The sequence below is a fragment of the Solenopsis invicta genome, chromosome 3, assembly GCF_016802725.1.
Source record: "Solenopsis invicta isolate M01_SB chromosome 3, UNIL_Sinv_3.0, whole genome shotgun sequence".
NCBI classification, from domain to species: Eukaryota; Metazoa; Arthropoda; class Insecta; order Hymenoptera; family Formicidae; genus Solenopsis; species Solenopsis invicta.
In genome coordinates, this window is record NC_052666.1 from 29256759 (window position 1) to 29280851 (window position 24093).

Genomic DNA, 24093 nt, shown 5'->3' on the forward strand with positions numbered 1-24093 from the left:
AACGTTAAACCAACTCTGTTTTAGATAATTTGTATAGAATTGAGGATAAAGCTTTCGACTTGTGAGCAAATTATAGATTCCTTACTAAATTTGGCTATATAGTATTGAAAAATTAATTTGATTTATAACTTACTTCACAAATGATCTATAAATTGCATCAGAGTTAAAATAATAAGTATTTATTATTTTATACCGTGTATTTTAATGTATAAGTGCATATTAATATTATATTATATACATTTATGTTACATATATGTGTGTGAGGGAAGCAGGGAAAGAGTCTCATTCAGCCTCGTCGAATAATTATAAATTATTATTTTGGTTTTGGCTAAATAATCCCTCTCACTTTCTCGTGATCTACAGTTGTTTTTTTTAATCAAGAGGTGATTATTGAACTGATTGTAATCCCCATTCTCGTGAGTATTTTTTCAAGTAACGATTGTAAAAAGTATGGATATAAAGATTAATTTACAATGTGCTCATTGCTGTTTCTTGTTTTCTGTCCATTACTTTTTTTTTATCTCTTAGCACACTATTTTAACGATAATTGTGTTTTTATCTTTTCTAAAATCCGTCAACTTGTATCTCACTGCAATTTCAATAAAACAAGAATTGCACGAAGATATAAAAAGTAAAAAAAAAAAGCAAAGAAGAACACATTGTAAATTAGCTTTAAGAGTCGTATGTAAGCAGAGGTAAGAGAAACATCGTTCAACGCGAGCGAACAAAGAATTAAGTGTAATGTCACTCTCCGTCACTCTTTAACTTATAGATCTCGGTTATGAAATACACGATACGTCACACAAGTCGTTTCGATAACCCGGTATCTGAAGGTGAAGATTATTGCGTGTGGATTCTCGTTGGAATTTATCTCGATCAGTTGAAATTCAACCTTGGTGCTTGCAAGATGACTACGAAGAATTTGATTAATTCGTTCGACGATGCAGTGTCCGAGGCTTTGTCGGGATTGGCCTACACGTATCCGCAATTAGAGCATCATGTATCGCACAGAGTTGTACTATCAGCAGACGTACGTACACATACCCAGATCTATAGATATAATGCTATTGCTTTATTATAATTGAACACTGTAAGGTACATTTATTAAGCATTCGATACACAGAAGCAATTTCATTTTTCGGTACTTTTACAAATAATAAAAATTTCTCTCTTAATTTTTTGTTTCTATAAATAAATTTTACATTGCAATACATTTATACTAATTAAATTTGTAAAAACATTGAAAATGAGTAGAACATATTTATAAGTTCTTCAAGTTTAACGATTTATCGTTCAATTCGAAAGTTTATTAAATACGTCTATACGTTACACTGGAAGAACGGTTTTGTCAAAGTTTGCAAAAAATTTAGCTGAAACTAATTTTGTTAAAATAATTATGTAGGATGCTTAAATTGGTTGCTAGTATGTCAAAATTTCTCAGCATTGCTCTCAGTATGCTTGTACGTTTTTCATAATTACTTTGATAGTGCAACAAAATTAATTCTCAGAACTGCATCCAGCTAAATTTTCGATACTTCAGTAAAATCGTTCTTTCTATGTTTTTTATATGTTCTTGGCGCAAGACTGGCCTAGTTTACACCGAGTACTTGATTCTTGTATTAACGAGTAACTTTCTATTAAATTATCTTAATTTCGGCAATAAATTTAGGAAATAATATATTAAGCTAGTACATCAACATAATTAATTAAATGTACGTATCATGTATACATTTACACGCATCGTCGAAAATAAAATAATTTAATAGAAAGTTACTTATTAGTACGCGTATCAAGTGTTCGGTGTAAACTAGGACATTATCGTGTCTCTCTCGATACCACTGGATCAAATAGTCGATTTGTATGACTCTTCTTCGTAAATACAATAATATATTTCTTCTAGAATCTAAATTTATATGTATATGTGTTTATGTATTGACGTATATTTCAGCATAGGAACCGTCGAGATAAAGTGGCCTTGGTCTGCGGCGGCGGTAGTGGACACGAACCATTTGCCGCAGGTACCTAATTAATGCCGTGTCGTAATATATTATGCGTTTAATTGCATCAAATTGAACGTCTTAATCACCATAAATCTCGTTTGTCTTATTTACATATAAATGAGAAGTATTAGGGAAGTTAAGAATTAATTAGGGAATTATCGATACTCTAACATTCTGTATCTTTTATTGCATTTTTTTTGTAGTCGATTTCGAGAACTTTTCAAAAGAGAACTATAAAAAAGTTATTTTTCATCAAGTACTTTCCGAGTTATGAGGCTTGAAAGCTACAGTGTACTGTAACTTTCAAGCCTCATAACTCGGAAAGTACTTAACGAAAATAAACTTATTTGTAATGTTTTGAAAAGCTCTTGATACCAGCTACTAGATTCTGGTATCAAAAATAGGGTGATCCATTGAAAAAAGTTAATGTGAATTTGATCTGATCTTGGCGACGCCATCCAAGGTCAAACTGAAAAATTCAACAGATCTTTTTAAATCCTACAACTTTTATCTGAAACATTTTTCCGCATCTTTCATAATTTCCGAGATATTCGGCCCATTACGTTTAAAATTGTTCACCCTGTATAGTTTTGGATTTTCACGTTGTTACTCAAACGCCTTGAGACGTTTAGATTAACAGAAACCTTAAAAAGAACGTAATATATCGTTGATACAAAATCTTTTATATATGTTTAGGCTTTGTTGGTAGAGGCATGTTGACAGCTTCTATAGCGGGGTCTATTTTTGCGGCCCCGCCATCTATTCATATCACGTTTGCTCTTCGGTGTATCGCGGAGAATAACAAAGGTTTTTTCTTTTTTGAATTTCACCTAATTATTGTTAAAAATTTTTTTTATTAACGTGGCATTAACGCCTCCTTTCAGCTGGTATTATGGTCGTGGTGCCCAATTACACGGGGGATTGTCTGAATTTCGGTATAGCGATCGAGAAGGCTCGACAAGCGGGCGTCACGGTAAAGTTGGCATAAAAATTGCTCCCATCGCTCGCAAACAATGATATATAAATGCATCAAAGCTATGTTCGAAAATTATATCCCCATAAGATCAGGTGGAGGAGGTAATCGTCGATGACGACTGCAGCATCCCCGAAAACGAACGGAGCGTCGCCGGTAAGCGCGGACTGGTGGGCATGCTGTTCGTTATCAAGATCGCGGGTGCTTTCGCCGAAAAGGGTTTTCCTCTGTGTCAGGTAGCGGAAATTGCGCGACATGTTTCACAAAGTATCGCGACCTACGGAGTTGGACTGTCCGCGTGCACTATACCAGGTAACGCAATCGAGATTCGTAAGTTGTCGTTAAATTCGCGCAGGTAATCAAGTAATCAAGATATAATCACCGTGTAATCATCCACGTGCTGTTATGCGCGGCCAAGCGCAGATTATCAGAATTCGAACAATGTCTGTTCCTCTATTACTATTTCGTTGCTCAGCCACTTTTCTCGACATTTGATATATTTACAAGGTATAGCTTCGCCGGATAATACTTAACTAAATGGGAAAAAAAAGCCACTTGCGATATCGATCGCAATTGACTCTCGATCGTCGTCTCGTTGAAAAGAATGTTATATTTAATATGATTTATCTACTTAAATTTATAATTTATAAAAGCTTGAAATTATTTCGCGCGGGGTGTCAGGTTCTAACGAGTTTTGTCGAAAGGAAATGAGATACACGAAGGTCCGTGATATTGTGCGGCTTTAGAATTAGAACGATTTAGAATCACTCGATATGCTGCTCTGGGAGAATATTGAATGCAGGTCAAGGTCTTATGTTCGAGCTTGCACAGGATGAGGTAGAGTGTGGAATGGGGGTGCACGGAGAAGCGGGATACGAGAGAATTAAGCTTAGGACCGCATCCGAATTGGTGACGCTAATGCTGAAGCGCATTTGCGAGGCCTTATCTTTGTCCGCTAATGACTCGGTCGCGGTTATAGTCAACAATTTCGGTGCTTTAAGTCAATTGGAGCAAGGAATCGTCGTCTATGAAGTTGTAAATCAGTTGCGTGAGTATTTGTTTGTCGTTTCTTTCTTCTTCTTCTTTCTCTTTTTCATATACATCATGAGTCATAGATCATGAAATGACGAATCGATTACATCTGTTACATCAAATTATCCTCAAAAAGAAAGTTATAAATGTGAGCAATAAATTTTTTGCAGGAAACATGAGTATACATCCCGCTCGCGTCTATTCCGGTAGCTTGATGACATCTTTAAATAGTGCCGGGATACACATAAGTTTGTTAAAGTTGAACGAAAGCCATGGGGACGTATTCATCGAGTGTCTCGATGAAGAAACGGCCGCACCTTGTTGGCCAGGCTGTGCCTACAGTGTACCTTCAACTTTAACGAGCACCCCATCGAAAGATACGGAGAGGAAAGAAGTGAAGAAGATAGGAATAGCGTTGAACGTGCGCGACCAGCATCTGATTAAATCGTGTTTGAAAGACGCCTGTGTCGCCGTTATCGAGAAGGAAGCGTATCTCAATGGACTGGATCGCGGTTGCGGAGACGGAGACTGCGGATCGACGTTGAAACGATTTGCCGATGGTATACATACAGCAATGTGCACTGTTAAAAATGTCATGAAATTCAATGCATTTTTAAGTTACACATTAAATTTAATGTACAATAAATTTAATGTATCAATAAGTAAAAATCATGTGCATGAAATTAGTGCACTTTTGACAACATCAAATTTACATTAAATGTACATTAAATGTTTTTTAATATATCTGCTTGAAATTTGCTTCCGTTACATTTCATTAAATTCTGCTGCCGATTTTTAACAGTGTACAGCAACGTGCATTGTTAAAAATGTCGTGAAATTCAATGCATTTTTAAGTTATGCATTAAATTTAATGGATCTATAACTGAAAAGCATGTGCATGAAATTTAGTGTACCTTTGACAACATTAAATTTACATTAAATGTACATAAAATGTTTTCAACGTATCTGTTTGAAACTTACTTCCGTTACATTAAATTTTGCTGCCGATTTTTAACAGTGTAGCTATTTACGTCTCTTAATTTCCAATAAGTTTACTGGCTTCATCCCGTGCGTTTGTGCCCAGGTATTTTAAGTAATTTGGATAATTTGTCCGTGTCGCATCCGGCAGCGTTATTAACGGAAATCGCGAATATTGCGGAGGAACGCATGGGTGGATCTTCTGGAGCACTCTATTGTTTATTTTTTACGACTAGCGCAAAAGTGTTGGCGTCATTCGAGCAAGAGGAAGACATGCGACTGATTTGGTTTAACGCATTTCAGAGTGGATTAAATTGTTTGGAGAAATACGGAAAAGCGAAAGCTGGCGATAGAACTATGGTTTGTGTGTGTGCATTTACGCACATTATTAAAGTGTACATATTATTGTTACAGTAGAGTCTCCTTAATTTTGGCCCCCGTAATCTTTGCATTCCTTCACACGTACTTTACAAACACTAATATCATATCCCTTCCTATTACAGAATACCCCCATCACAGCACGAGTCTACCAATCACCGTGTACTTTGCTCGCGCAAGTACACGGTGATTGGTGGACTCGTGCTGTGATGAGGGTATTCTATAATTTTAGCATTTTCCGCTCTTATCGCCCCATCGGCCAAAATGAAAAAGACTCTACTGTATTGCGATATTAACGCTACAGTAAGATTTTGGAGCATAAAGATTTTTTTTATGTTTCTTTTTCATATTTTACTTGTCGCAAAAATAATTGAACTTATTGCGCAATGTATGTGGGATATAAAAAATGCAAGGGAAAATTTAATTAATATTTTTAGATCGATACAATGCACGCGGCGTGTACGACATACGAAAAATTGTTAGAAGAAAATCCGAGTGATTTTTATGACAAAATAGCTACGGCGGCGTGGGAAGGATGCTATTCTACAAAACATATGAAACCAAAGTGAGTGGATTTAAAAATTAGAGACATCTAATTCGAAATGATATAAATTATTGTTCATAAATTATTCAACATTCTTAATTTGGTTTTATTACTCTCTTGTGTAATAAAACGTATAACGTAGCGGTGCGTCTGTTTACAGAGCAGGACGAGCTAGTTATATAAAACAAACTCAATATTTAATGGATATGGACGCTGGAGCGTATGGCGCAGCAATATGGATTGCAAGCATTGTACAGACGATTACGCATTTCAAGGAATAACACACTCCTTTTTCTTTTGTCTTTTTTTCGTGTTTCCTATTCAATACTTGATCGTTATCGTAAAGATTATTATAGAAGAAATAAAAAACTTAATAATAAATAACAAGTTTATTAAAACATAAAGGAATTAACTAACGATTAGATATATATCTATATATTAGATAACTATAGAACATTTTCTCCTATAGAACATTTGAAATAACGCCGATATTATGTCATATATACTATATCTATATATTGACTGTATGACTATATGAAATAAAAATAGTTGTTTTTGCTTTTGTAAATACAATAAAAGTACATTTTTTAAAAATATACATTCCCGATAGATATATAAATATTTAATAACGTAGAGATTCTCAAACTTAACTAGATATCTCAAACTTAACGTGAGAGATGACATAGAATTCGCATTATTGTTTGGCAGTATTTTGCCGATTAATCGGATTATAATTTATCTGCATCGACGATCCTTAAAGTATAGACAGATCAAACTTACCGCTTTATTTTATTTTACACGCCAATATAGAATAAATAAGTAATTGTGTGTGTTTCACGAGATTAGCCGAAGAGGTTGGTCACAAAGTTGTTAAATCCGTTACTGATAGACGAGAAGATACCGCTATTGGCATCGGCCGCGGTATTAATTCCCGATTGGGGCCGATAATGTAACGTGTGATCGCGGTGCGGATAAGGCCTTCCGCCGCCAATGTTTCCGTTATATAAAATGGATCCATTGTCATCGTCGTATTGTCTCTGTTTTAAATATAATGAACTTTAATGTATGTAGGAGTAAATTTTTCCCTCCTTTTCACAACATAATAAACAGAAAAAAAATACATGTAGCCCATTGTATTCTACGCCAGATTGACACCCTCTTTGTCTAAAATTGTATTTTTGTCAAAAGCATCATTTTATCTATTTTTCGCGTAATTGTTATCGATTATTTTTAAATTCAGATTCGAATTTAGCATGCAAAATTACATTGAAAATGACTACTGCACTTTATTTGCAACAGTGGAGGATTCGAATAAGGAAATAACGAAGAAAACTTTTCTGAAGGAAAACTCTTTCGTTTGACTAACGAAATCAAGATTAATGCTTAATATTTTTCAAAAAGTCAGAAATTGGAATTGAAAACTGGAACCTTTAATTTACTTCTAAATTTTGGTACCTTACAGGCTACTTTTATAAGGCTACTTAAATATAATTTTAAATAGGGAAAGGAGGGTAGTCGATCTCTGACGTGAAATAAATTATAAACGTAGTCAATTTAAGTACGCGACAAGGAACGCGTGAATCTTTTTGTTGTGACGACTTTACTTACTTTCGTTGAATAAAGGGTTACGTTGAGGAGCGTCGGATGTTGTTCAATCACTACAAATTCCACCTCACGAGGTATATATCCGTTCGAAAATACCTGACGAGAATCGCACTTGATGTATATGTATATGTATGTAATAGGCAAATAACGCAACGAACCACTTCTCGTTTCATCATACACATTTTACATTCTACTAGCACGCGCAAGGTAATAAGTGAATGGTTGTATTGAATAGTTTATCATTACGTACCTCTAACTTGTAAATACCAGGCAAGAGAATTCTCCAAAATTCGCCGTATTTCGTTGTCGAGAAACTGACGTCTCGTGATTTCACTTTAACGGAAGCCCTCTCGATGGGATTACCATTTTCGTCGAAAACAAAACCGTGAACGCCCCTGTGGGCCTCCGCTAGAAATTTGATCAGAGACTGAAAAGATAATAAATGCGCATATTTTTATAAAGAAGAGAAAAACGGAACGTATATGCAATATCTACGATATTTAAAGAGTTACGCTGAACCATTAAAAAAAAAAAAATTTATCGGACGTCTAACTTGGTTGTTATAGAATGTCAAAACTGTTTGCAGTAACATTATCGTGCTAGGGCATCCTACAAAATTATTTCCTCATCTGTTCCAGCTAAATTTTGAGATCTCGCAGTTGCAAAATGAGGAATTCACCCTAAGACCACAGAATCGGGTCGGACACGTCTCGTGTGTCACTCTCTCCCTTTCTCCGTGCGATCTTTATTTCAAGAGCCACTCACCGCTCGATTCTCCGCCCAATAATGCGGCAGATCCGTGGCCGGGGGATACTTGCAGCAAGAAAGCTCCAAGGTGATCTCCATGCAGCCGTTCCACACGTAGTTGAAGTCTTGCATACCGCCGGTAAGCGGGTACCACTCGGCGCCGTTTGTAATTCCACGTTTAAATGCGGGCTGAGACGACGAGCACGGTAATCCCTGATACATAGACCCGTGGTTTCGAGAGTACGTCAACGATAAATGTTGAAACACGTCGTCATCCGGCGAAACGCTCGGCGTCGACGAGAAACTCTGAAACACTATTCTCTCTATATGACATTGTTATCGTTTACTATCGTTACGCTATCTATCTGTAGAGTACGAGGATGTTTCGTGTAATCTACGTGCTGTTCCCGAAGATCTCCGAAAGGGAGAGATTTTTGCTTCCAATTTCTCAACGAATACTATACAGTTTTACCTTTACACGAGAGATCATCTCCTTTTCTCGCTCGTGCCGTCCCGTATGCGCCGCGCACACTTTCCTTTCCTCTTTCCCTTTTATTTTGTCAGAGCAAAACTGTACGCGTCCGTTTCGTGCCGCGTCTAATTGTGCGCGACTAAATAATATTTCATTTTTATACGTGCGGTTCACTTCCAAAAAACAGCGAAGCTACCGTTCTATCGGCGTAAACCGTGGACCTTGTCATTTACCTTCAATGTTCCAACGCGACATTCGAGCCAATCGTGAGCGATCGTGTACCACTGCGAAATGTTTCTTTACGCTTTGCAAAGCAAATGATGGAGTAAATGTCGCTATATCGAGCACTAATAATAAAAGATAATCATGTGTTGCACAATACCTGCACATAGCGGCGCCGATCGACATATTCCTGACGGCATGAAAGTTTATATAATATCATGATAGCTTCAAAGCTACGCGCAGCTATGGTCACAGCTGTCTATGTTAATACATCGACGGCTCGTGTTGTACGTAAGGGAAAAAATTCGAAAATCGAGCGATCGTAGTGTCGCTGGAAAGATTGCACCCGGAAAACAGTAAATGTTTTCCCAGTGGAGTTGCTTCTCCCCCTTTTCTTCGGAATCGCATCGCGTATTACGAGAGCAAAAAGGAGGATCGCGCGATAGCGAAGGGGGGAACGACTCCGCTGCTCGCGATGAGCCCTCAACCCGCCCTTTAACGATTTTAGCTCCGCGCGCGCGGCACAGGATCAACCCATCCCAAGGTGATTCAACTTACGCGAATTTGGGGTATTGTCGAAGGGATAGCTGGCCACGAGCGCACCGCCGTGCAGACTGCCCGAGAGCACGAACTGGATCTTCGACACCCATTCCTTGACGGCCTCGGTCTCCGGCTGGCTCTTCTTATTGTTTTGCTTAAAATAGTCCGGGAAATTGCGGTTTAGATCGAATCCGCGCGCGTTGTACCTGCAAAATCGAACGTCGAGATCACGGAGATGAAGAATCGGCTGTTTAATAAGCCAAATTCTTTTTTTTTTCTTTTTTTCATTCTTTCTTTCTTTCTTTCTTCGCCCGACATCGAGGAACGAAACGAGAGGAGCAGCTTTAGCGAGGCGCTTCAAGATATCTCCTTTAGAGCAGAAACGGAATAATTTAACGACGACGTTTTCGTCAGCGCCCCTGACGTCTGTTCATTTGTATACACGTATTTTTTTAGTTAGTCCCTCGAAAGAAATATATCTCAAAAGGAATAGTCATTCATCATAATTTCTTTTTAGTGTCCAACGCTAAATGTATCGACCGTTGGGTCTCAAATAAAAATTTCAACATTGGTTATTAATATAAAAAAAATGACTGGTATATTATTAAAGAACTGCAGTTAGCGTGCACTTGTAACTTTTTTGCCTTCTTGTAATTTTTTCCAAGATTTTTAAGGGATTTTTGACATGCCGAGAAATGGAAAAGTAGAGATTGTTAACATAAATGTCTAACCTGCCTTGACCACCGTCGCAGCGACCTTCTTTAGAGACTTCAAAGCCATCAGGATTCATTGACGGTAGAATGTGAATCCTTGTATTATCCAACAACCATGTGATGTATGCGTCCGATCCGTATGACGTCACGAGAGACTAGAGGGAAAAGAGGAAGCAGAGATATATCTCTGTAAGAAACACATTCGTCATTTGTCGAGTAAAAATAAGTTATTAACGTTTACTATTATTAATATTTTTATATTCACTTTGAAATCGAATGTCCACACTCGGGATTTATTGATCGATATTGATGAATAATTATAAATTGTTGTTATTTTACCAGACGAGATCTCTCGTTCGAATAAATCTTCTCTTCGTAAAGCATCGTATACGCGGTGAACCAAATTGCAAAGGACATGCGCTGCGCATGTTACTCGTCATTGCGAGTAACGTCATGTGGAAATTCCAACGCTTGACATAATTACGTACATGAATGAGATGCAGCATTAATTCGCGTCCCACAGCTTCGTTTCCGTGTATGTTAGCGATATACTTTACATCGGGCTTTCCGATCATGTGCTCGTAAGGTGAGGACGACACGACCATCACCCATAAATCACGACCTGTCGTACGAGGATCGTTTTTATAACATTTCGCCTCCTCTTTCACACTTTCAAATGTAAGTTTGGATATTTAAAATGTATGAATGAAACGTCAGTTTGACAATTGAAATCAATTTTCCTTTTTTTTTTTTAGGACATGCCATCTAATCGCGATCTCGTTCAGATATTTGTAACATCGTAAGAAGGTAACGTACCTTTCACCGACTTTCCTATCGAGTACAGCGCGGTGAGATTTTGAAATCGAAGGGACGTTGCGCGAAGAAAGCGGCTCATCTGCTCGTAATTGTGATACTTGAACTCGATGTTGTACGGCTCTTCGTACGATAAGTAACGCGGATGATACAGGCGAGGTACATCCCCTTTGTTGTGGAATTGCATTCCGTGAATGCTTCCACAAACGAAGGCGAGAAAGAATAGCGGGCGATACATTCTGCAATAATATTACCGCAATACATACCGATGTCATGGATGCACTTTGTGAATAGATACACGTAAAGTCCTTTAAAATCGACATTCCCTTTCATTCTCTAAACCAAATAATAGATAATAAATATAAATAAGAAATCAAAAAGAGAAGTGTATCAAAGAAAAAGACCCAATCGGGAAACAATATTTTTAAATGTTTTTTAAATATTTAAAAAACGTTACAATGAAGAATAAATTTAGTTTAAAAAACATTTAAAAAACATTGTCTGCTGATTAGAGAGAGAAAGAGAAAAAGTATACACACCGTGTATTTTGTATAAAAATTGAAAATTTATACAAAAATACTTGTTAACACTTTGCGCACGAGTACAATAGTGCGAAACGTTAATACAATTGCATTAATGAAACGTGTGAATGCTTTACACTCTTTCAATAAAGGTAATCTTCATTTGCATTCATAACATGAGGTATATAATTCATCGTCTTCCTGTTATTCAATTTCTTTTGCGCGGCTACACATGCAATACCTTATATTGTCATGTCACGCTTAAATATTAGAACGTACTTAATCATTAGAACTTTAATGGTTACGTTACCTGATTGCCTAAACGTATCAGCAGTGGAGAGATCGCACCGTGGAATCCGTAGAATTCGATCGCAAAATTAGCGATCTTCCGCGTTCGTGTGCGCGCAAAACTATCCGCGAAAGCGACACGCGAGGCAATGTACTTGAGCGACGAGTTCTTTTGACGCTGGTTTTTTTCTCCCGTTACTTCCAGTATCGAATCGTTCATACGGGGACACGGCGCCAGCACACGCACTTTTTCTTCGATCGTAAGCGCGGACGGCGAATGAATTGACGAAAGAAACTTACGAAAATTGCGAAAGAAGAAATGAAGAAAAGAGGGAGAGAGAAGCGATCAAATGAGAGAGAAAGAGAGAAGAGAGAGGGGGGGGGGGAGGAAAAAGAAAAGATGAAAAGAGAGAGAAAGAGTGAGAGAGGAGAAGGAGAAGAGATAAACGGCTGCAAGACCCAAAGAGAATCTAAAGGCCAGCCACCGTAACAACGTTCGAGGAGGAAGGTGTAGATCTCGGCTCGGTGAGAGTAGCGGCGGAGAGATGTGTGATGATACTGTGAACTTACAAAGAGAGAAGCGAAATATGCCGTGCACTCACTACCACCACCGGCAAGCAACACCAAGCGCCAGTAGCAGTACCAATAGCAGTAGCAGTAGCAGTAGTAGTACCAGTACGAGTGTCAGTACCAGCACCAGTATCAGCACCAGTACCAGCACCTAGCTAAGCACCACCACCGCCGACGCCACCACCACTACTAATGAAACCCACTTCCTCCGTCGCTCTCTGGTATCTGCTGCTGTCTGCTCGCCGTTGTAGACCAACTACTCTGGCACAATGTGTCCCAGCTGGGAGACAGCCCGTTTACTGTCTCATCTCAGCACTACCACACTGTCGAGCGGGCACACAATGAGCAACGCCGTCAAGCGTATCGCGGCGAATTGTTATTTCACGTACATTTAGCGTGGACGCATTTAGCGTGATATCTGGAAATCTCCCGCGGACGCGGAACGTGGCTTTCGCACGGTAACGTAATAAAGACAAAAGTGTGAAACGCGTGGCCCGTAAAAAATTGTAGGAAATGTCAGACTCTCCATGAACCAGTTAACGAACGAGCTTTTTGATACAACATTGATAAAGAGGCCCACGTAAAAGTAGACCAGGCAAAGGTCAACTCTCGAAAAATATGTACGTGAAATTTCTCGTCGCGTTGAATGTATTTTACATTTATTATTCATTCTGCAGATAGTGAGGCAATTATTACTTATTCCTAGATGCGCATCAGATTGATGAGAGGGAATCGGCGAGACGCGTGCTAATTTTAAAAGGATTGTAATTTTTCTTCCCGCGCCATTAACACAATTTGCGTTTCTTTACTCGGAGGTGTGCGAATTACGGCGCAGGCTCTAATAATTACTTAATTAACAATTCTAATAATTGTCGGCACTCTTTACGCATCGCAAACTATTTTAATTTCACGATATCACCGCGCTTTACACGTAAAGAGGACGTATGAAACTCGCGTGCGCGGCTACCAGTTTATACGAACCACTACCATCGTCGTTTACCACTACTAACCGACATCACCACTACCAGCACCGGTGTTAATTGAGGTGAAGAGGTTTTCGTTCTTGATGTTTGGCACACGAACCAGCCAACCAAGCGACCGACCTATCCACCCACCCATCCACCCATCCACGAGCCGCTGTTACAGGCGAGTTCGTGTCAGCTTTAGGCGCTATATTTTCGAATATAATGAGCCGTCTGTCTATCCGTGCGCCGAGGGCACCACCACAGAGATGGTGTGCAGGTCGATAGAGAACATTCGTAAGATCACTGACGTCCACCACACGTACTTTCGACGTGCTATTGAGGACGGTGTCCTACTAGCGGTGCTTGCTTGCCTGCCTGCCTGCCTGCCCGCCCGCCCGCCCGTCTTTCTACCGAAGGTGTGGATCGCGGTTTCGGATGGATCGTTGAACTCGCGAGCGGAAGGTGAAACACTTGGAAAAAAAAGCAGCCTCGGCAAGAAGTGTGTCACCGAGGCATCGCTGATGACGCGGTGTAGCAAATAAAATGAGAAAGATGGGGAGAAAGAGAGAGAGAGAGAGAGAGAGAGGGGGGAAAGGAAAAGAGCGTCCGAACTCTTGGAGTTCCTGAGGAAGTAGACTTCGCTCACGGTCGATGTGGTTTACCTTGAAACGATCAACCGCCTCCTCCGCTTCGACCGTTAAAAGGAACCTCATTGTAACGGAACCGTTATCAAACAACGTACACGTTTAAGATTCAATGGATCAAAATGTAACTGTAAATGAGCGCAGCCGAGTATGTTTGGAAAATCGAAAGAGCCCGACGTCGAATGTTTGTCTCTTTCGTAATAAAATGAGCTTTTCAAAGAGCTGGGGAAAAAAAATAATGATACGGCGAGACGGATAAAGGCTTTTTTCCGTTTGCTTTCAGACTGACTGTGTGCGACAACAAGTAGTAATGTAGATTTATTCATGACCACAACAACTACGGAGAAATGTGACAGTAAAAAAATAAGCCACTGAAAATTAATTTTCCCTCCTGTAAGATAATTATAATTCTCAATCATACTTTTTGTCTTGTTTCTCTAAAATATTATTGTGTACATAATCACATATGTACGAATGTATCTCATATTTACTCACGTGATTGTGTATATAAAAAATATTGCATTAGAATAAAATTATTATACACGCGAGCGATGCGCATCATGCGTGTACGTGTAAAATGTTTTGTTCTCTCTGACGTAATATTATTATATTACGTTGCATCCGAAATTCAGAAAATCTTTTCCGTAACAAAATTAGATATTTTCAAGAAATAAAAATTATATCGTAAAAACACGACACACACGCACTCGAACACGAGTTGATTCAGTTTAAGTACATTCAGCGTTAGCGTTATTTCCGTTATTTATAAGAGTTTTATAATGACCACTTTTATAAAATGTGTATTTCGTGAGAATATGACAATATGTTGGAATTTATCGGGAGGGATAATATTCCTCAACTGGATCAAACATCGTTAAAATTACAAGTTCAATACTGCGATATGCTGCCAAGTTCTTAATGAATCATTAATTTTAAGACGTATAGGGATGACTAGATTGACGCAAACATGCTTATCCCTAGTTTCTTATGAACCTTTGTCGCGTTTAAACATTACTATGAGTTATTTTTACCAATATCCATTTTTACTAATATAAATTGTCATTTTCCACTCAACAAATTGTAACCGTAACAAACTAACTGTAAATTATTATGCAACACATTCGTTAAATAACATTACATTGATGAATGTGAAATTACAACTAACATTTATATAACTGTAACTTGATGTTTGCTGGGTAATTACATGATTCCGTTTTGCTACGAACATTAAACATCTTTTATAAAAAAAAGTAGATTTAAAAAATATTTTTACAAAAAATAATTTTGTGTACTAACTGATCATTTTCAAAGAAAGGACGCTTTTTGTAAAAGATAGGTATGTGTCATATACTATTTAATGATTTATGATAATGATTATTTTTTCAATAAATATGAGAATCTATTACTTTTGGTTATAGCAACTATAAAAATGCAGATACTCACTTTCAATTTTCGATTGTATACCATATCTGGTCTATGGCGACCAATCGAATGGTCTTCGAAATCCTCCAAGTTGTTGTACAGCGTGTTCACAATTACCACGATATATCTGTTGACGTACTTCTCTGTAACTCACTTGTTGTATATTATCTTTGTCATCGATAACGTGGAAGAATTCGCTTCGACTTCCCCATTTTTCTTTTCGACAATTAGCTTATTGTTTAAAGCAAGTACCGCGGTAATCTATCGCAACCAAATTATCAATTTAATCGAAATTCTGCAAAATAAACCTTGTAAAGCCGAGAACAAAGACGAGCTTGATATTCAGATGAAATATGATCGTGCGATCAGGTTGGTATATCAATATTATCTATCGATCGAAAATATCAATATTAATAAGTCAATAAATCGAAGCATTTAAGAAAAAAAGTTTCATGTAAAAGTTAAAAGGTTTCAAAAAATGCATTTAATGGCAATACTATTTCCTTCGGCGCAAATATGAAAAAGCGGTCAAAAAACTTGAAATTTAAAAATTTTTAATAGAAACCCCACTTTTTATTCGATATTCATGTGGCATCGAAGCCTTTTCAAAACACTGCAATGAAATTCTTTTAATAAGTAATTAAGTAATTTCCGAGATATGAGTTGACAAATTTCAAATATACATACATGTATATAACTAATACGTATATGTATGTATAACTATCTTATTTAATAAAATTGTATACACAAATAAATATATTAAACTAGAAAATTAATTATATAAATTAAATTTCGGGATTAGGAGGGATAGTAAAGATGCGTACAAGTATCAAATAAATAATTAAATTGATTAGCAATTTAATTTCGTGATATTATATTTGAATTCTTTTTTAAAACCGTGTTTTAAGTCCGGCAAGTATGCGGCACTTAGGGGAAATCTTGTAAATGTTTATAAAATTTATATAAAAAAAATAAATAAATAAAATTATTGAGCTTTGCTCTTGACCAATAATGCCGTATTCATTATCAATTATAATTATATAAATTAAACTATGTAAAGTTTGATTTTCTCAAATACTTAAAAAAAATAAACTAAATCTGCATTATTCCGCAATTGCAAATGTATCACATATATGTATTTTGCATATTTATGCATTTCACCGTTATGGTATACAATGGCTGATGCTTCTTTTTGTCTTACTTATTGAATATTGAGAGTTGTCAGTCTATACAGTAAGGTCGCCCATTATAAGATACCTTTTTTTAAAGAATTATAATTTATTTAATTTATATCATTAACTCTAATTTTTATATCCAAATTATAGTAAAGATATTTAAACTTTATCACCAAAAGTTAACAACCGATAACAATTATACTTTGTTGTATATAAAATTTTTTATCAAAATTGCCGATTTTGTTAATTCAAAAAAAGGATTTCTAATATGAGACATAAAGGTTTTTTTTTTTAAATGAGATGGGTCTTATCGACTTGGATCTTACTAGGTTCAAATTAGGCTTCAGACTTAAAATCTAGTTGACCAATGAAATAGCTCTTTTGATATTCAAAAACTTTTGTACGTAACATTTTTTTCTAAAATCTATTCTTTTCGAGATATTTTAAAGTCTCAATGCTAATGCTGAAGGCCATAACTTTCAAGCCTCATAATTCGAAAGTCTTCAATAAAAAACTTTATTATAGCATTTTGAATAGCTCTCGAAGTCAGAATATGCAATAATAAATGGGGATTTTTGAGTGTTTCATATTATGAGCTTCACGCTTCGCGGTTCCACCATCACCAAATCCAATATTTGTAATTAAGCAAATCATCACATCCCGTATGTTTCCATTAATACGACTTTACTTTTGTCACTGCATGCCAAATTTATTATAAAATATTTGTTTATTTTATAATAAACAAGGACTCATCTCAATAAATCTTGACAATATCCAAATTAAAAAAATTTTTTTTTAACGATTGCACGCATGATCTAACAATGAATTTTCTACTAAATAGATTTTTACCTCAAGAGTAATAAGTTTATGATGGTACCAACCACATGCGTTTATTAATGAAGCAGAAACCTCGTTATCTCATATTAAGAACTTATCCCATATTTGAGGCAGTCTTTACGCTGTGACAGCTTTGTGCCATTCCTGTCGTACAAAAATTACAATGTTGATTATTATATATTTCTAATGTATTTTTTTTTTTTTTTAATGTATGCACAGAACGTATTCCATGCGTTTCGTACTTTTATGTAGCTTCTCGATGACGGGGGCTTTCGTAGCAGGATTACTTGATGTTTTAAAGGGTCAGTTACCTTATAACATGTGGGTACCTTGGGAGTGCACTTCGTTGTTTACATTCTTGTCTACGTCCATTCAAGAGATCGCAGGTGTAACTATTGCCACGGTTGTAAATGTTGCGACTGAAACCACAGTATTAGGATTTTCCCTACAAGTGTGCGCACAATTTGAAATTCTGAAGCATCGCCTTCAGAGAATGATGGAAAATAGTAACGAGAAAATGTCTCCGAAAAACTCATTGAATAATGGGTCGCATAAAATAAACAAGTTGGCGACGCACATTTTCCATCATGTATGCATAATCAGGTTCGTCAAATAAATAATAAAATTACTTTATATGTATCTGTACCTTTTTTTTTATTAAATAATCGATTGAATAATGCTCTTTACATGTATAAGTACGTGTGCTCTGTACATGATTGTACAAAGTATGTTAACAATTTCATTTTTCAACTATATATTTGTAATACATTATTGATTGTAATACATGTTATTTGTGATAAGATGTATAAACATTTGTAGACTTGCCGAAAAGTTCAACAATGTGTACAGTCAAGTGATCTTCATTCAATTTTTCGTCAGTGTTTTGGTATTGTGTTCGATTGTGTACCACCTGTCTTCTCATTTGACAGTTGTAGACGTCAGTACCTGGGTCGTCTTCACAGTCAGCATGTTTATACAAATTTTTATTTATTGCTGGTCTGGAAACCAAGTTATAATCAAGGTATAAGTTATGGCTGCTATAAAGAGAAATATATTTGGATAAAAGAAAAATAATATTATAGCAAAACGAAAACCGTGCAAGATTTTTGCCATTATGCTTTTTTCACTATTTTTCCACTCATTTTGATCAGTTTTATTTGCGTAGAGTTCTGAATTGGGCGAAGCGGTATATCACATGAACTGGATGTCGATGACACTCAACGAACGAAAGGATTTAATGATGATTATGAAGCGTAGCTCAAAACCCATTAAATTTACCAGCAGTTTTTTAGTGACATTATCCCTGGAATCTTATACCAATGTTAGTATTTGAACTGAAAACTTGTCTATGATATTACTTACAAGTATGACGCTTAATTTTTAATAAATTCTTATTTTATTTTACAGCTTCTAAGAGCGACTTTCTCCGCATTTAATGTTCTGCAACAATTTTGAGACTTCATTCATTCCTTCGCAATATGTATATCACACAACAAATAAACCGTTCATTGTAAAATAAATAAACGCAATTACTGATATGAACATTGTGCATAAAACCTCTAAAATTTGTCTTGGACACTTTTCTTTACATTCTCGAGATATTTCAAATACAAGACGCAGACACGTACATTGTCATTTAAAAAAAAAAAAGTTTGGATTTGTAAAATTTTCAAACTCTTCTTATATTGACTTTTTAATGTCCTGTATATAATTTGATGCTACGAAAGACATAGCGCTATGATTATACATCTTAGTTGACGATAAAGCAATTAAGTACATTAAAAATTTTTGTGTTTCTACATGCTATATATTTTTATTCAATTGATTCAAACTTCTCTACTTCTATTACCGACCTTCTGTATTCCTCATTCAACATCTCAACCATAAAATAGAGTAGTTGTTGCATTTTTCCTATCAAGTAATTAACTTTTTATCCGTTTTGAGAACATTAAGACACCGTTTTGCGGCACGAAATGCCGCGTGCGCCTCAAAATGTAAGTAAAATCTTGTTTATATAAATAATTGTAATAATACGAAATGTTTGTTTCCTACATTTTAAATTGTTTTTACTCGCATTGCTGTTTAATATCTCTTTTTTGCCAGCGCTAATTTTGAATAAATTGGGTTAAAGTTGGGTTACATTAGGTTGTGTTACAGATAAACAGCCCATACAAAACAAATAGAAACTATTTTAGAGACATCCTAGACAAACCTTTCCCTTTTCCTGTTATAAGTCTCAAAAAGATTCTAAGTACTTAGATATATAAAGGAAAATAACTTTGATTATTTATAATTATTGTTGTTATTTTTTTAAAAGTTTTAAAAACTTTATTTTTCATCATAATAACAGTAACAGCACTGTTACTGTTATTACTTTTCTACGCTTGATTTTAAATAAGTGTCTTCATTTTTAAACAATTATCTTATTTTTAATTTTTTAGTTACGTCTAACCGAATTAATTTCATAAGAGAAAATAGACACAAAGTTTCAATATTATATTTAAATTTTAATATTATATTTTAACGCAAATATATTTTACTTGCTTTCATGATAATTTTACAATTATTTATCCAATTATTATAATTTTTGAATAATAAATTTGTGATGCGGCACGCAGTGCCGCGCGCGTCCATTAACATTCGGCCAGAAGGTGCGCCCGCTTAAGGATTAATTCGGTTAAAAAGAAAAATAAAAGAAGAACAGTACTATTTCCATGAGATATTCTACATCTGTCAGATACTGAAGGTATGCAAGAGTCGATGTGTTCTGCCAGCGCTCTTCGTACTCGGTAAGCAGACAAACAGTAATTACATATAGCTAAAGAATATACAGTAAATTATCTTACTGAAGTATTCTTAACATTGTGATATCAAGGCGATAAAATAAGGGAAGTATAATCGCTTACTTTTTCTTATTCACTGAATTGTTGCCATGACTTTTCTGACGTGAATGGGAAGAAACATTTCATTCGATGGGAATATGACAACGTGTTTACAAGGGTAAATGCACCCCTTGATCAAGTAAGACGACCGTTGCATACTATACAGCTGTTATTACGCTGTTCGCGTAAACGGAAAATAAACGTGCACTGTAATAAATTATAATGGGTTCTATGTTAAAGACCGCTGCTAATGTATAAGGCTAAGAAGTAGAAACGAGTGAACTCATAGTCTCTTATAACACATTGTCTCTTGTGCAATTTTATTTAATTAAAATTTAATTGTCCCTACAATATTAAACCAAACTTACATCCAACTTCATTCTGTTGTATATTGCTAAAAAATGTGAAAAGTAGTGTCCCGAGAAAAGTGCTCGGTTTGTGTGCGATAGGTATTTGTAACTTTCTCTTTTCTTTCTCTCTAGTACATTTCATGTAGCTTACATAATATCGCCCGATTGTTAATTCATAATAATATTATATACAATCTATTACAGTGTATTACATAAATAATATTTGTCACAGGCAGATAATCATAATTTGTACAAATAATAAATATGAAAGAATTTTTTTTGCAATACCCGATTAACCATTCTTTTATAAATTTGACATGTAGAAGCACGCTATATCTTTGTGCAACATCTCAGGAAGCCAATTGTAGAGAGAGTTACGAATATGCAAATGTTTTCTCTAAATTTTTCAATGTACACTGTCGGTGGTGTGTGGAGGCCGATCGAGTGGTCATCGAACATTGCTAAGCTATTGTATAATGTGTTTACCTTTATAGTAGTAGGCTTGTTATACTTTTTGATGATAACTCAATTCCTGGATATCATTCTTGTTGTCGATAATATCGATGATTTCGCAACGAATACTCTCATGTTTCTGACTATTGTTGCCGTTACTTGTAAAGCGACTATCGTCGTAGTACGTCGAAATGCAATCATCACCTTGGTGCAAGTATTATTGACGCCACCTTGTAAACCTCAAAATGAGGATGAAATGGCAATACAAAAGAAATTTGATAAATTTATCAAGTGAGCATTGATTTTTCACGAGAAAGCTTTTTTTTATCAATTTTTTTTCTTTATTGAATTTTGTTTCAAAGATTTATCAATCTGTCAGTTTTTAAAAATTTTGTTAAATTAATAAATATTTTATAAAAAAGTATCTTAATAAATTAAAAATGTATATGTATATGTATCGTTTTAATTGCGTGGCATATACGTATAAATATATTTTTTTTTTCACGAAATAATCATATTTTGCACTAGACTTTGTTATAAACTTTTGTAAATGTTGAAAGCACAAACAGATTTTACTTAGCGTAAGTATAGAAAAGTTTAAACATGTATATCGTAAATATAATCTTAATTTTATACATTTATACTTTTACAGATCGTGCTCGATAAAATATTCACTTTTGGCGACTTGTTCTGTTTCTGGCGTCACAGTTAGATCTGTACTAAATGCCATGCAAGGTTACTTACCTTATAGAGTGTGGCTGCCATACGATTTTAACACATCTCCGATGTTCTGGATTACGTCCATCCAACAAATCGTAACTGTAGTTTTTGTTACCATCATAAACGTCGGCACGGAAACGCTAGTTTTTGGATTGTTTCTGCAAACATGCGCTCAATTTGAAATATTTGAAAATCGTCTTCGTAAATTAGTGATTGATAAAACTAGCAAAATAATGACAAATAAAGTTGAATGTCTGAAACACTCATCTCTTTCGTCAAATAAAAAAAAAGCGATAATATCGAAATATGTACATCATCACCTCGAGATTTACAAGTTAGAATTACTTTTTTTGTACATGCACACGTATCTAATTACTTATATATTTCAATGTATTAATTAGGGACCCTGACCGAAACCAAAACCGATAACCGGATCATAATCGTTGTTTTAGTTCGACCGAAACCGAAATCAAAATATTGTGCAGGCTAATCGATCGTAACCGTAACCTGACCAAAAATATTTTTCCGGTTTTTTCGGTCAGATTTTTAAAAATGCTATTAAAGATTATACTGAAGATCAGATAAAAACGAGAAAAAGCGCGTGCTGTGTAGATTTCTCTCTCTACGAGATAAGAATAAAAAATAAAAAAATACATGGCATCTATATTTTATTTCTTTTTTTTTAATTTTTAATGCTCCATAGATATGCAATTAAAAATTAATTTTTCTTTCAATATGTGAATGAATACAAAACATAAAATGAATACAAAAGAATAAGATTTTTGTAATGTTAAAACTAAAATTATATTTTAATTTTTCCGTTTCTTTTGGAGCACCGAAAAAATTTGATAATTTTAATTGAACTTTTAAGACCGTAGATATATATTTTTAGGTTCTCAATAAATAGCAATATTACAGGGTGTCTACAGAGGGTTACTTATTTATTTCTTTGCTTTTATTATGATAATTTGATTAAGATTATTATGTTATTTTATAGAGAAAAACTACCATTAATTTCAGTAAAAAGAAACGACCATTAACTCTGCAACTTGGTGAGAATGTTGAAGTAAAACAAAAACAAAAAAAAACAAGAGATTTTGAAAAACCCGAAACCTCCAATGATTTCTAAACATTTTTATATTAAACAAGTGTTGTTTACAATAAACAGAAATTTTTTATAATATAATATTTATACTTGTATTATTTTTATACATTATTATTTTTATACGTTATTAAATTTTATAATAAGTAATTGTACATCTGTAACCGTAACCGTAATTGAAAAAGACCGAAATCCAAACAGTGACCGTAAACGTTATCAGTACAAGACCGAACCGAAACCAAAACCGAAAATTGGATATAATCTCTGACCGTAACCGTAACCAAACCAAAATTTTATTACGGGCAGGGTCCCTGCTTAAAATCATCTAACTGCTCTAATAAACAATATACGCTAGAATAATTTAACGGTTATTATAATTAAGCAAGTTGCAATTTTAGCTGTAGTAGTAAAAAAAAATTAGACCTTGCGTTTACAACGTAATTTATTATCATTACAGATACGCCAAAACGGTAAATGTTATATTCAATCAGGTACTCTTTGTTCAATTCTTTGGTAGCATATTGGTTTTGTGTACAAGTGTATATTATCTGTCAGCACACTCTTCGCTATCGGAAACAGCCACTTTGATAATATATACTATTTGTATGTTTGTACAAATCTATGTCTACTGTTGGTCCGGGAATGAAGTCATACTTAAGGTAAGCCTACATTTCAAGCTTAAGACTTCAGGTACACTTTGTAAAAACTCAAGTGAAAAATTCAAAATCAAATATATCTTATGTTGGCAGAGTACGAAGGTAGGAGATAGTGTATATCATATGAATTGGCCTTTACTGTCAGTCAACGACAGGAGAGAATTGTTAATGATCATGTTACGCAGCTCACTTCCTCTAAAATTTACCAGTAGCTTCTTGATAACTTTATCTCTTCAGTCTTATAGTAATGTTAGTATTATTTTCCATTACTTTCTTTTTGCAAATGTACCTAATTCTTCATATTGACATATTTCTGATTCCTTTTTTTCAGATCTTAAAAATATCATACTCTGCATTTAATGTATTAAATAAGTGAGAAATTATATAAATAATAAAAAGTGCGCTTGGACATGACAATAATGTTCTAGCGTTTTGGTAAATCACTGTAAACTTCTGCTCATTTATCTCGCAACCCTTTTCTTAACCGAACT

General features: G+C 35.2%; 4 protein-coding genes and 2 long non-coding RNA genes across 9 annotated transcripts; 3 read left to right on the forward strand and 3 right to left on the reverse strand.

Annotated features, from left to right (window-relative positions):
* The first annotated feature begins 285 nt into the window (after nt 1-285).
* LOC105199421 (triokinase/FMN cyclase) lies at nt 286-6736 on the forward strand. The gene is made up of 10 exons (XM_011166544.3): nt 286-1030; nt 1949-2018; nt 2697-2807; nt 2885-2973; nt 3069-3285; nt 3776-4021; nt 4176-4565; nt 5090-5343; nt 5799-5926; nt 6066-6736. The coding sequence occupies exons 1-10, from the start codon at nt 782-784 to the stop codon at nt 6184-6186; spliced, it is 1875 nt and encodes a 624-aa protein (XP_011164846.2). The 5' UTR covers nt 286-781; the 3' UTR covers nt 6187-6736.
* On the reverse strand, nt 6325-12553 carry LOC105199420 (carboxypeptidase M). Of its 4 annotated transcripts, none has more exons than XM_039447649.1 (11): nt 12397-12553; nt 11849-12121; nt 11021-11256; nt 10693-10826; nt 10223-10359; nt 9510-9697; nt 9112-9141; nt 8276-8571; nt 7761-7937; nt 7514-7606; nt 6325-6942 (listed from the first exon to the last, which is right to left on the reverse strand). In XM_039447649.1, exons 3-11 carry the CDS (start codon nt 11253-11255, stop codon nt 6748-6750), a joined length of 1485 nt encoding a protein of 494 aa, XP_039303583.1. In that variant the 5' UTR covers nt 11256; nt 11849-12121; nt 12397-12553; the 3' UTR covers nt 6325-6747. The 4 variants fall into 4 exon arrangements, with proteins under 4 accessions (XP_039303583.1, XP_039303584.1, XP_025989603.1 ...); XM_039447650.1 differs by having other exon boundaries at nt 11849-12078; nt 12397-12536; XM_026133818.2 differs by lacking the exon at nt 12397-12553 and having other exon boundaries at nt 11849-12225.
* A 1832-nt stretch (nt 12554-14385) lies between these two features.
* LOC105199465 (odorant receptor 9a) lies at nt 14386-18964 on the forward strand. The gene is made up of 5 exons (XM_026133924.2): nt 14386-15796; nt 17659-18042; nt 18259-18460; nt 18605-18760; nt 18847-18964. Exons 1-5 carry the CDS (start codon nt 15363-15365, stop codon nt 18892-18894), a joined length of 1224 nt encoding a protein of 407 aa, XP_025989709.2. The 5' UTR covers nt 14386-15362; the 3' UTR covers nt 18895-18964.
* LOC120357437 lies at nt 15594-17890 on the reverse strand. The gene is made up of 3 exons (XR_005574438.1): nt 17751-17890; nt 17452-17583; nt 15594-15722 (listed from the first exon to the last, which is right to left on the reverse strand). It is a non-coding gene; the product is annotated as an uncharacterized LOC120357437 (long non-coding RNA).
* Nucleotides 18069-21296, reverse strand: LOC120357436. Its single transcript, XR_005574437.1, has 3 exons — nt 21158-21296; nt 20346-20528; nt 18069-20257 (listed from the first exon to the last, which is right to left on the reverse strand). It is a non-coding gene; the product is annotated as an uncharacterized LOC120357436 (long non-coding RNA).
* LOC105197849 (odorant receptor Or2) lies at nt 20527-24052 on the forward strand. Its single transcript, XM_026133902.2, has 6 exons — nt 20527-20770; nt 20995-21415; nt 21777-22178; nt 23404-23605; nt 23696-23851; nt 23934-24052. Exons 2-6 carry the CDS (start codon nt 21054-21056, stop codon nt 23976-23978), a joined length of 1167 nt encoding a protein of 388 aa, XP_025989687.2. The 5' UTR covers nt 20527-20770; nt 20995-21053; the 3' UTR covers nt 23979-24052.
* Nucleotides 24053-24093: the final 41 nt, after the last annotated feature.

Excerpts from the sequence above, each read along its gene's own strand:
- LOC105199465 (XM_026133924.2), top strand. The coding sequence starts at position 15,363 with ATGATTTATGATAATGATTATTTTTTCAATAAATATGAGAATCTATTA. Across the intron at positions 18,461-18,604 it reads GAAACCAAGTTATAATCAAG|AGTTCTGAATTGGGCGAAGC; the intron begins GTATAAGTTATG and ends TTATTTGCGTAG. Across the intron at positions 18,761-18,846 it reads CCCTGGAATCTTATACCAAT|CTTCTAAGAGCGACTTTCTC; the intron begins GTTAGTATTTGA and ends TTTATTTTACAG.
- LOC105199420 (XM_039447649.1), bottom strand. The coding sequence starts at position 11,255 with ATGTATCGCCCGCTATTCTTTCTCGCCTTCGTTTGTGGAAGCATTCAC. Across the intron at positions 10,360-10,692 it reads TAATGCTGCATCTCATTCAT|TCTCTCGTGACGTCATACGG; the intron begins GTACGTAATTAT and ends TTTTCCCTCTAG. Across the intron at positions 7,607-7,760 it reads CTGGTATTTACAAGTTAGAG|GTATTTTCGAACGGATATAT; the intron begins GTACGTAATGAT and ends GATTCTCGTCAG.
- LOC105197849 (XM_026133902.2), top strand. The coding sequence starts at position 21,054 with ATGCAAATGTTTTCTCTAAATTTTTCAATGTACACTGTCGGTGGTGTG. Across the intron at positions 21,416-21,776 it reads AAATTTGATAAATTTATCAA|ATCGTGCTCGATAAAATATT; the intron begins GTGAGCATTGAT and ends ATACTTTTACAG. Across the intron at positions 23,606-23,695 it reads GGAATGAAGTCATACTTAAG|AGTACGAAGGTAGGAGATAG; the intron begins GTAAGCCTACAT and ends TTATGTTGGCAG.
- LOC105199421 (XM_011166544.3), top strand. The coding sequence starts at position 782 with ATGAAATACACGATACGTCACACAAGTCGTTTCGATAACCCGGTATCT. Across the intron at positions 3,286-3,775 it reads GTCCGCGTGCACTATACCAG|GTCAAGGTCTTATGTTCGAG; the intron begins GTAACGCAATCG and ends TATTGAATGCAG. Across the intron at positions 5,927-6,065 it reads ACAAAACATATGAAACCAAA|AGCAGGACGAGCTAGTTATA; the intron begins GTGAGTGGATTT and ends GTCTGTTTACAG.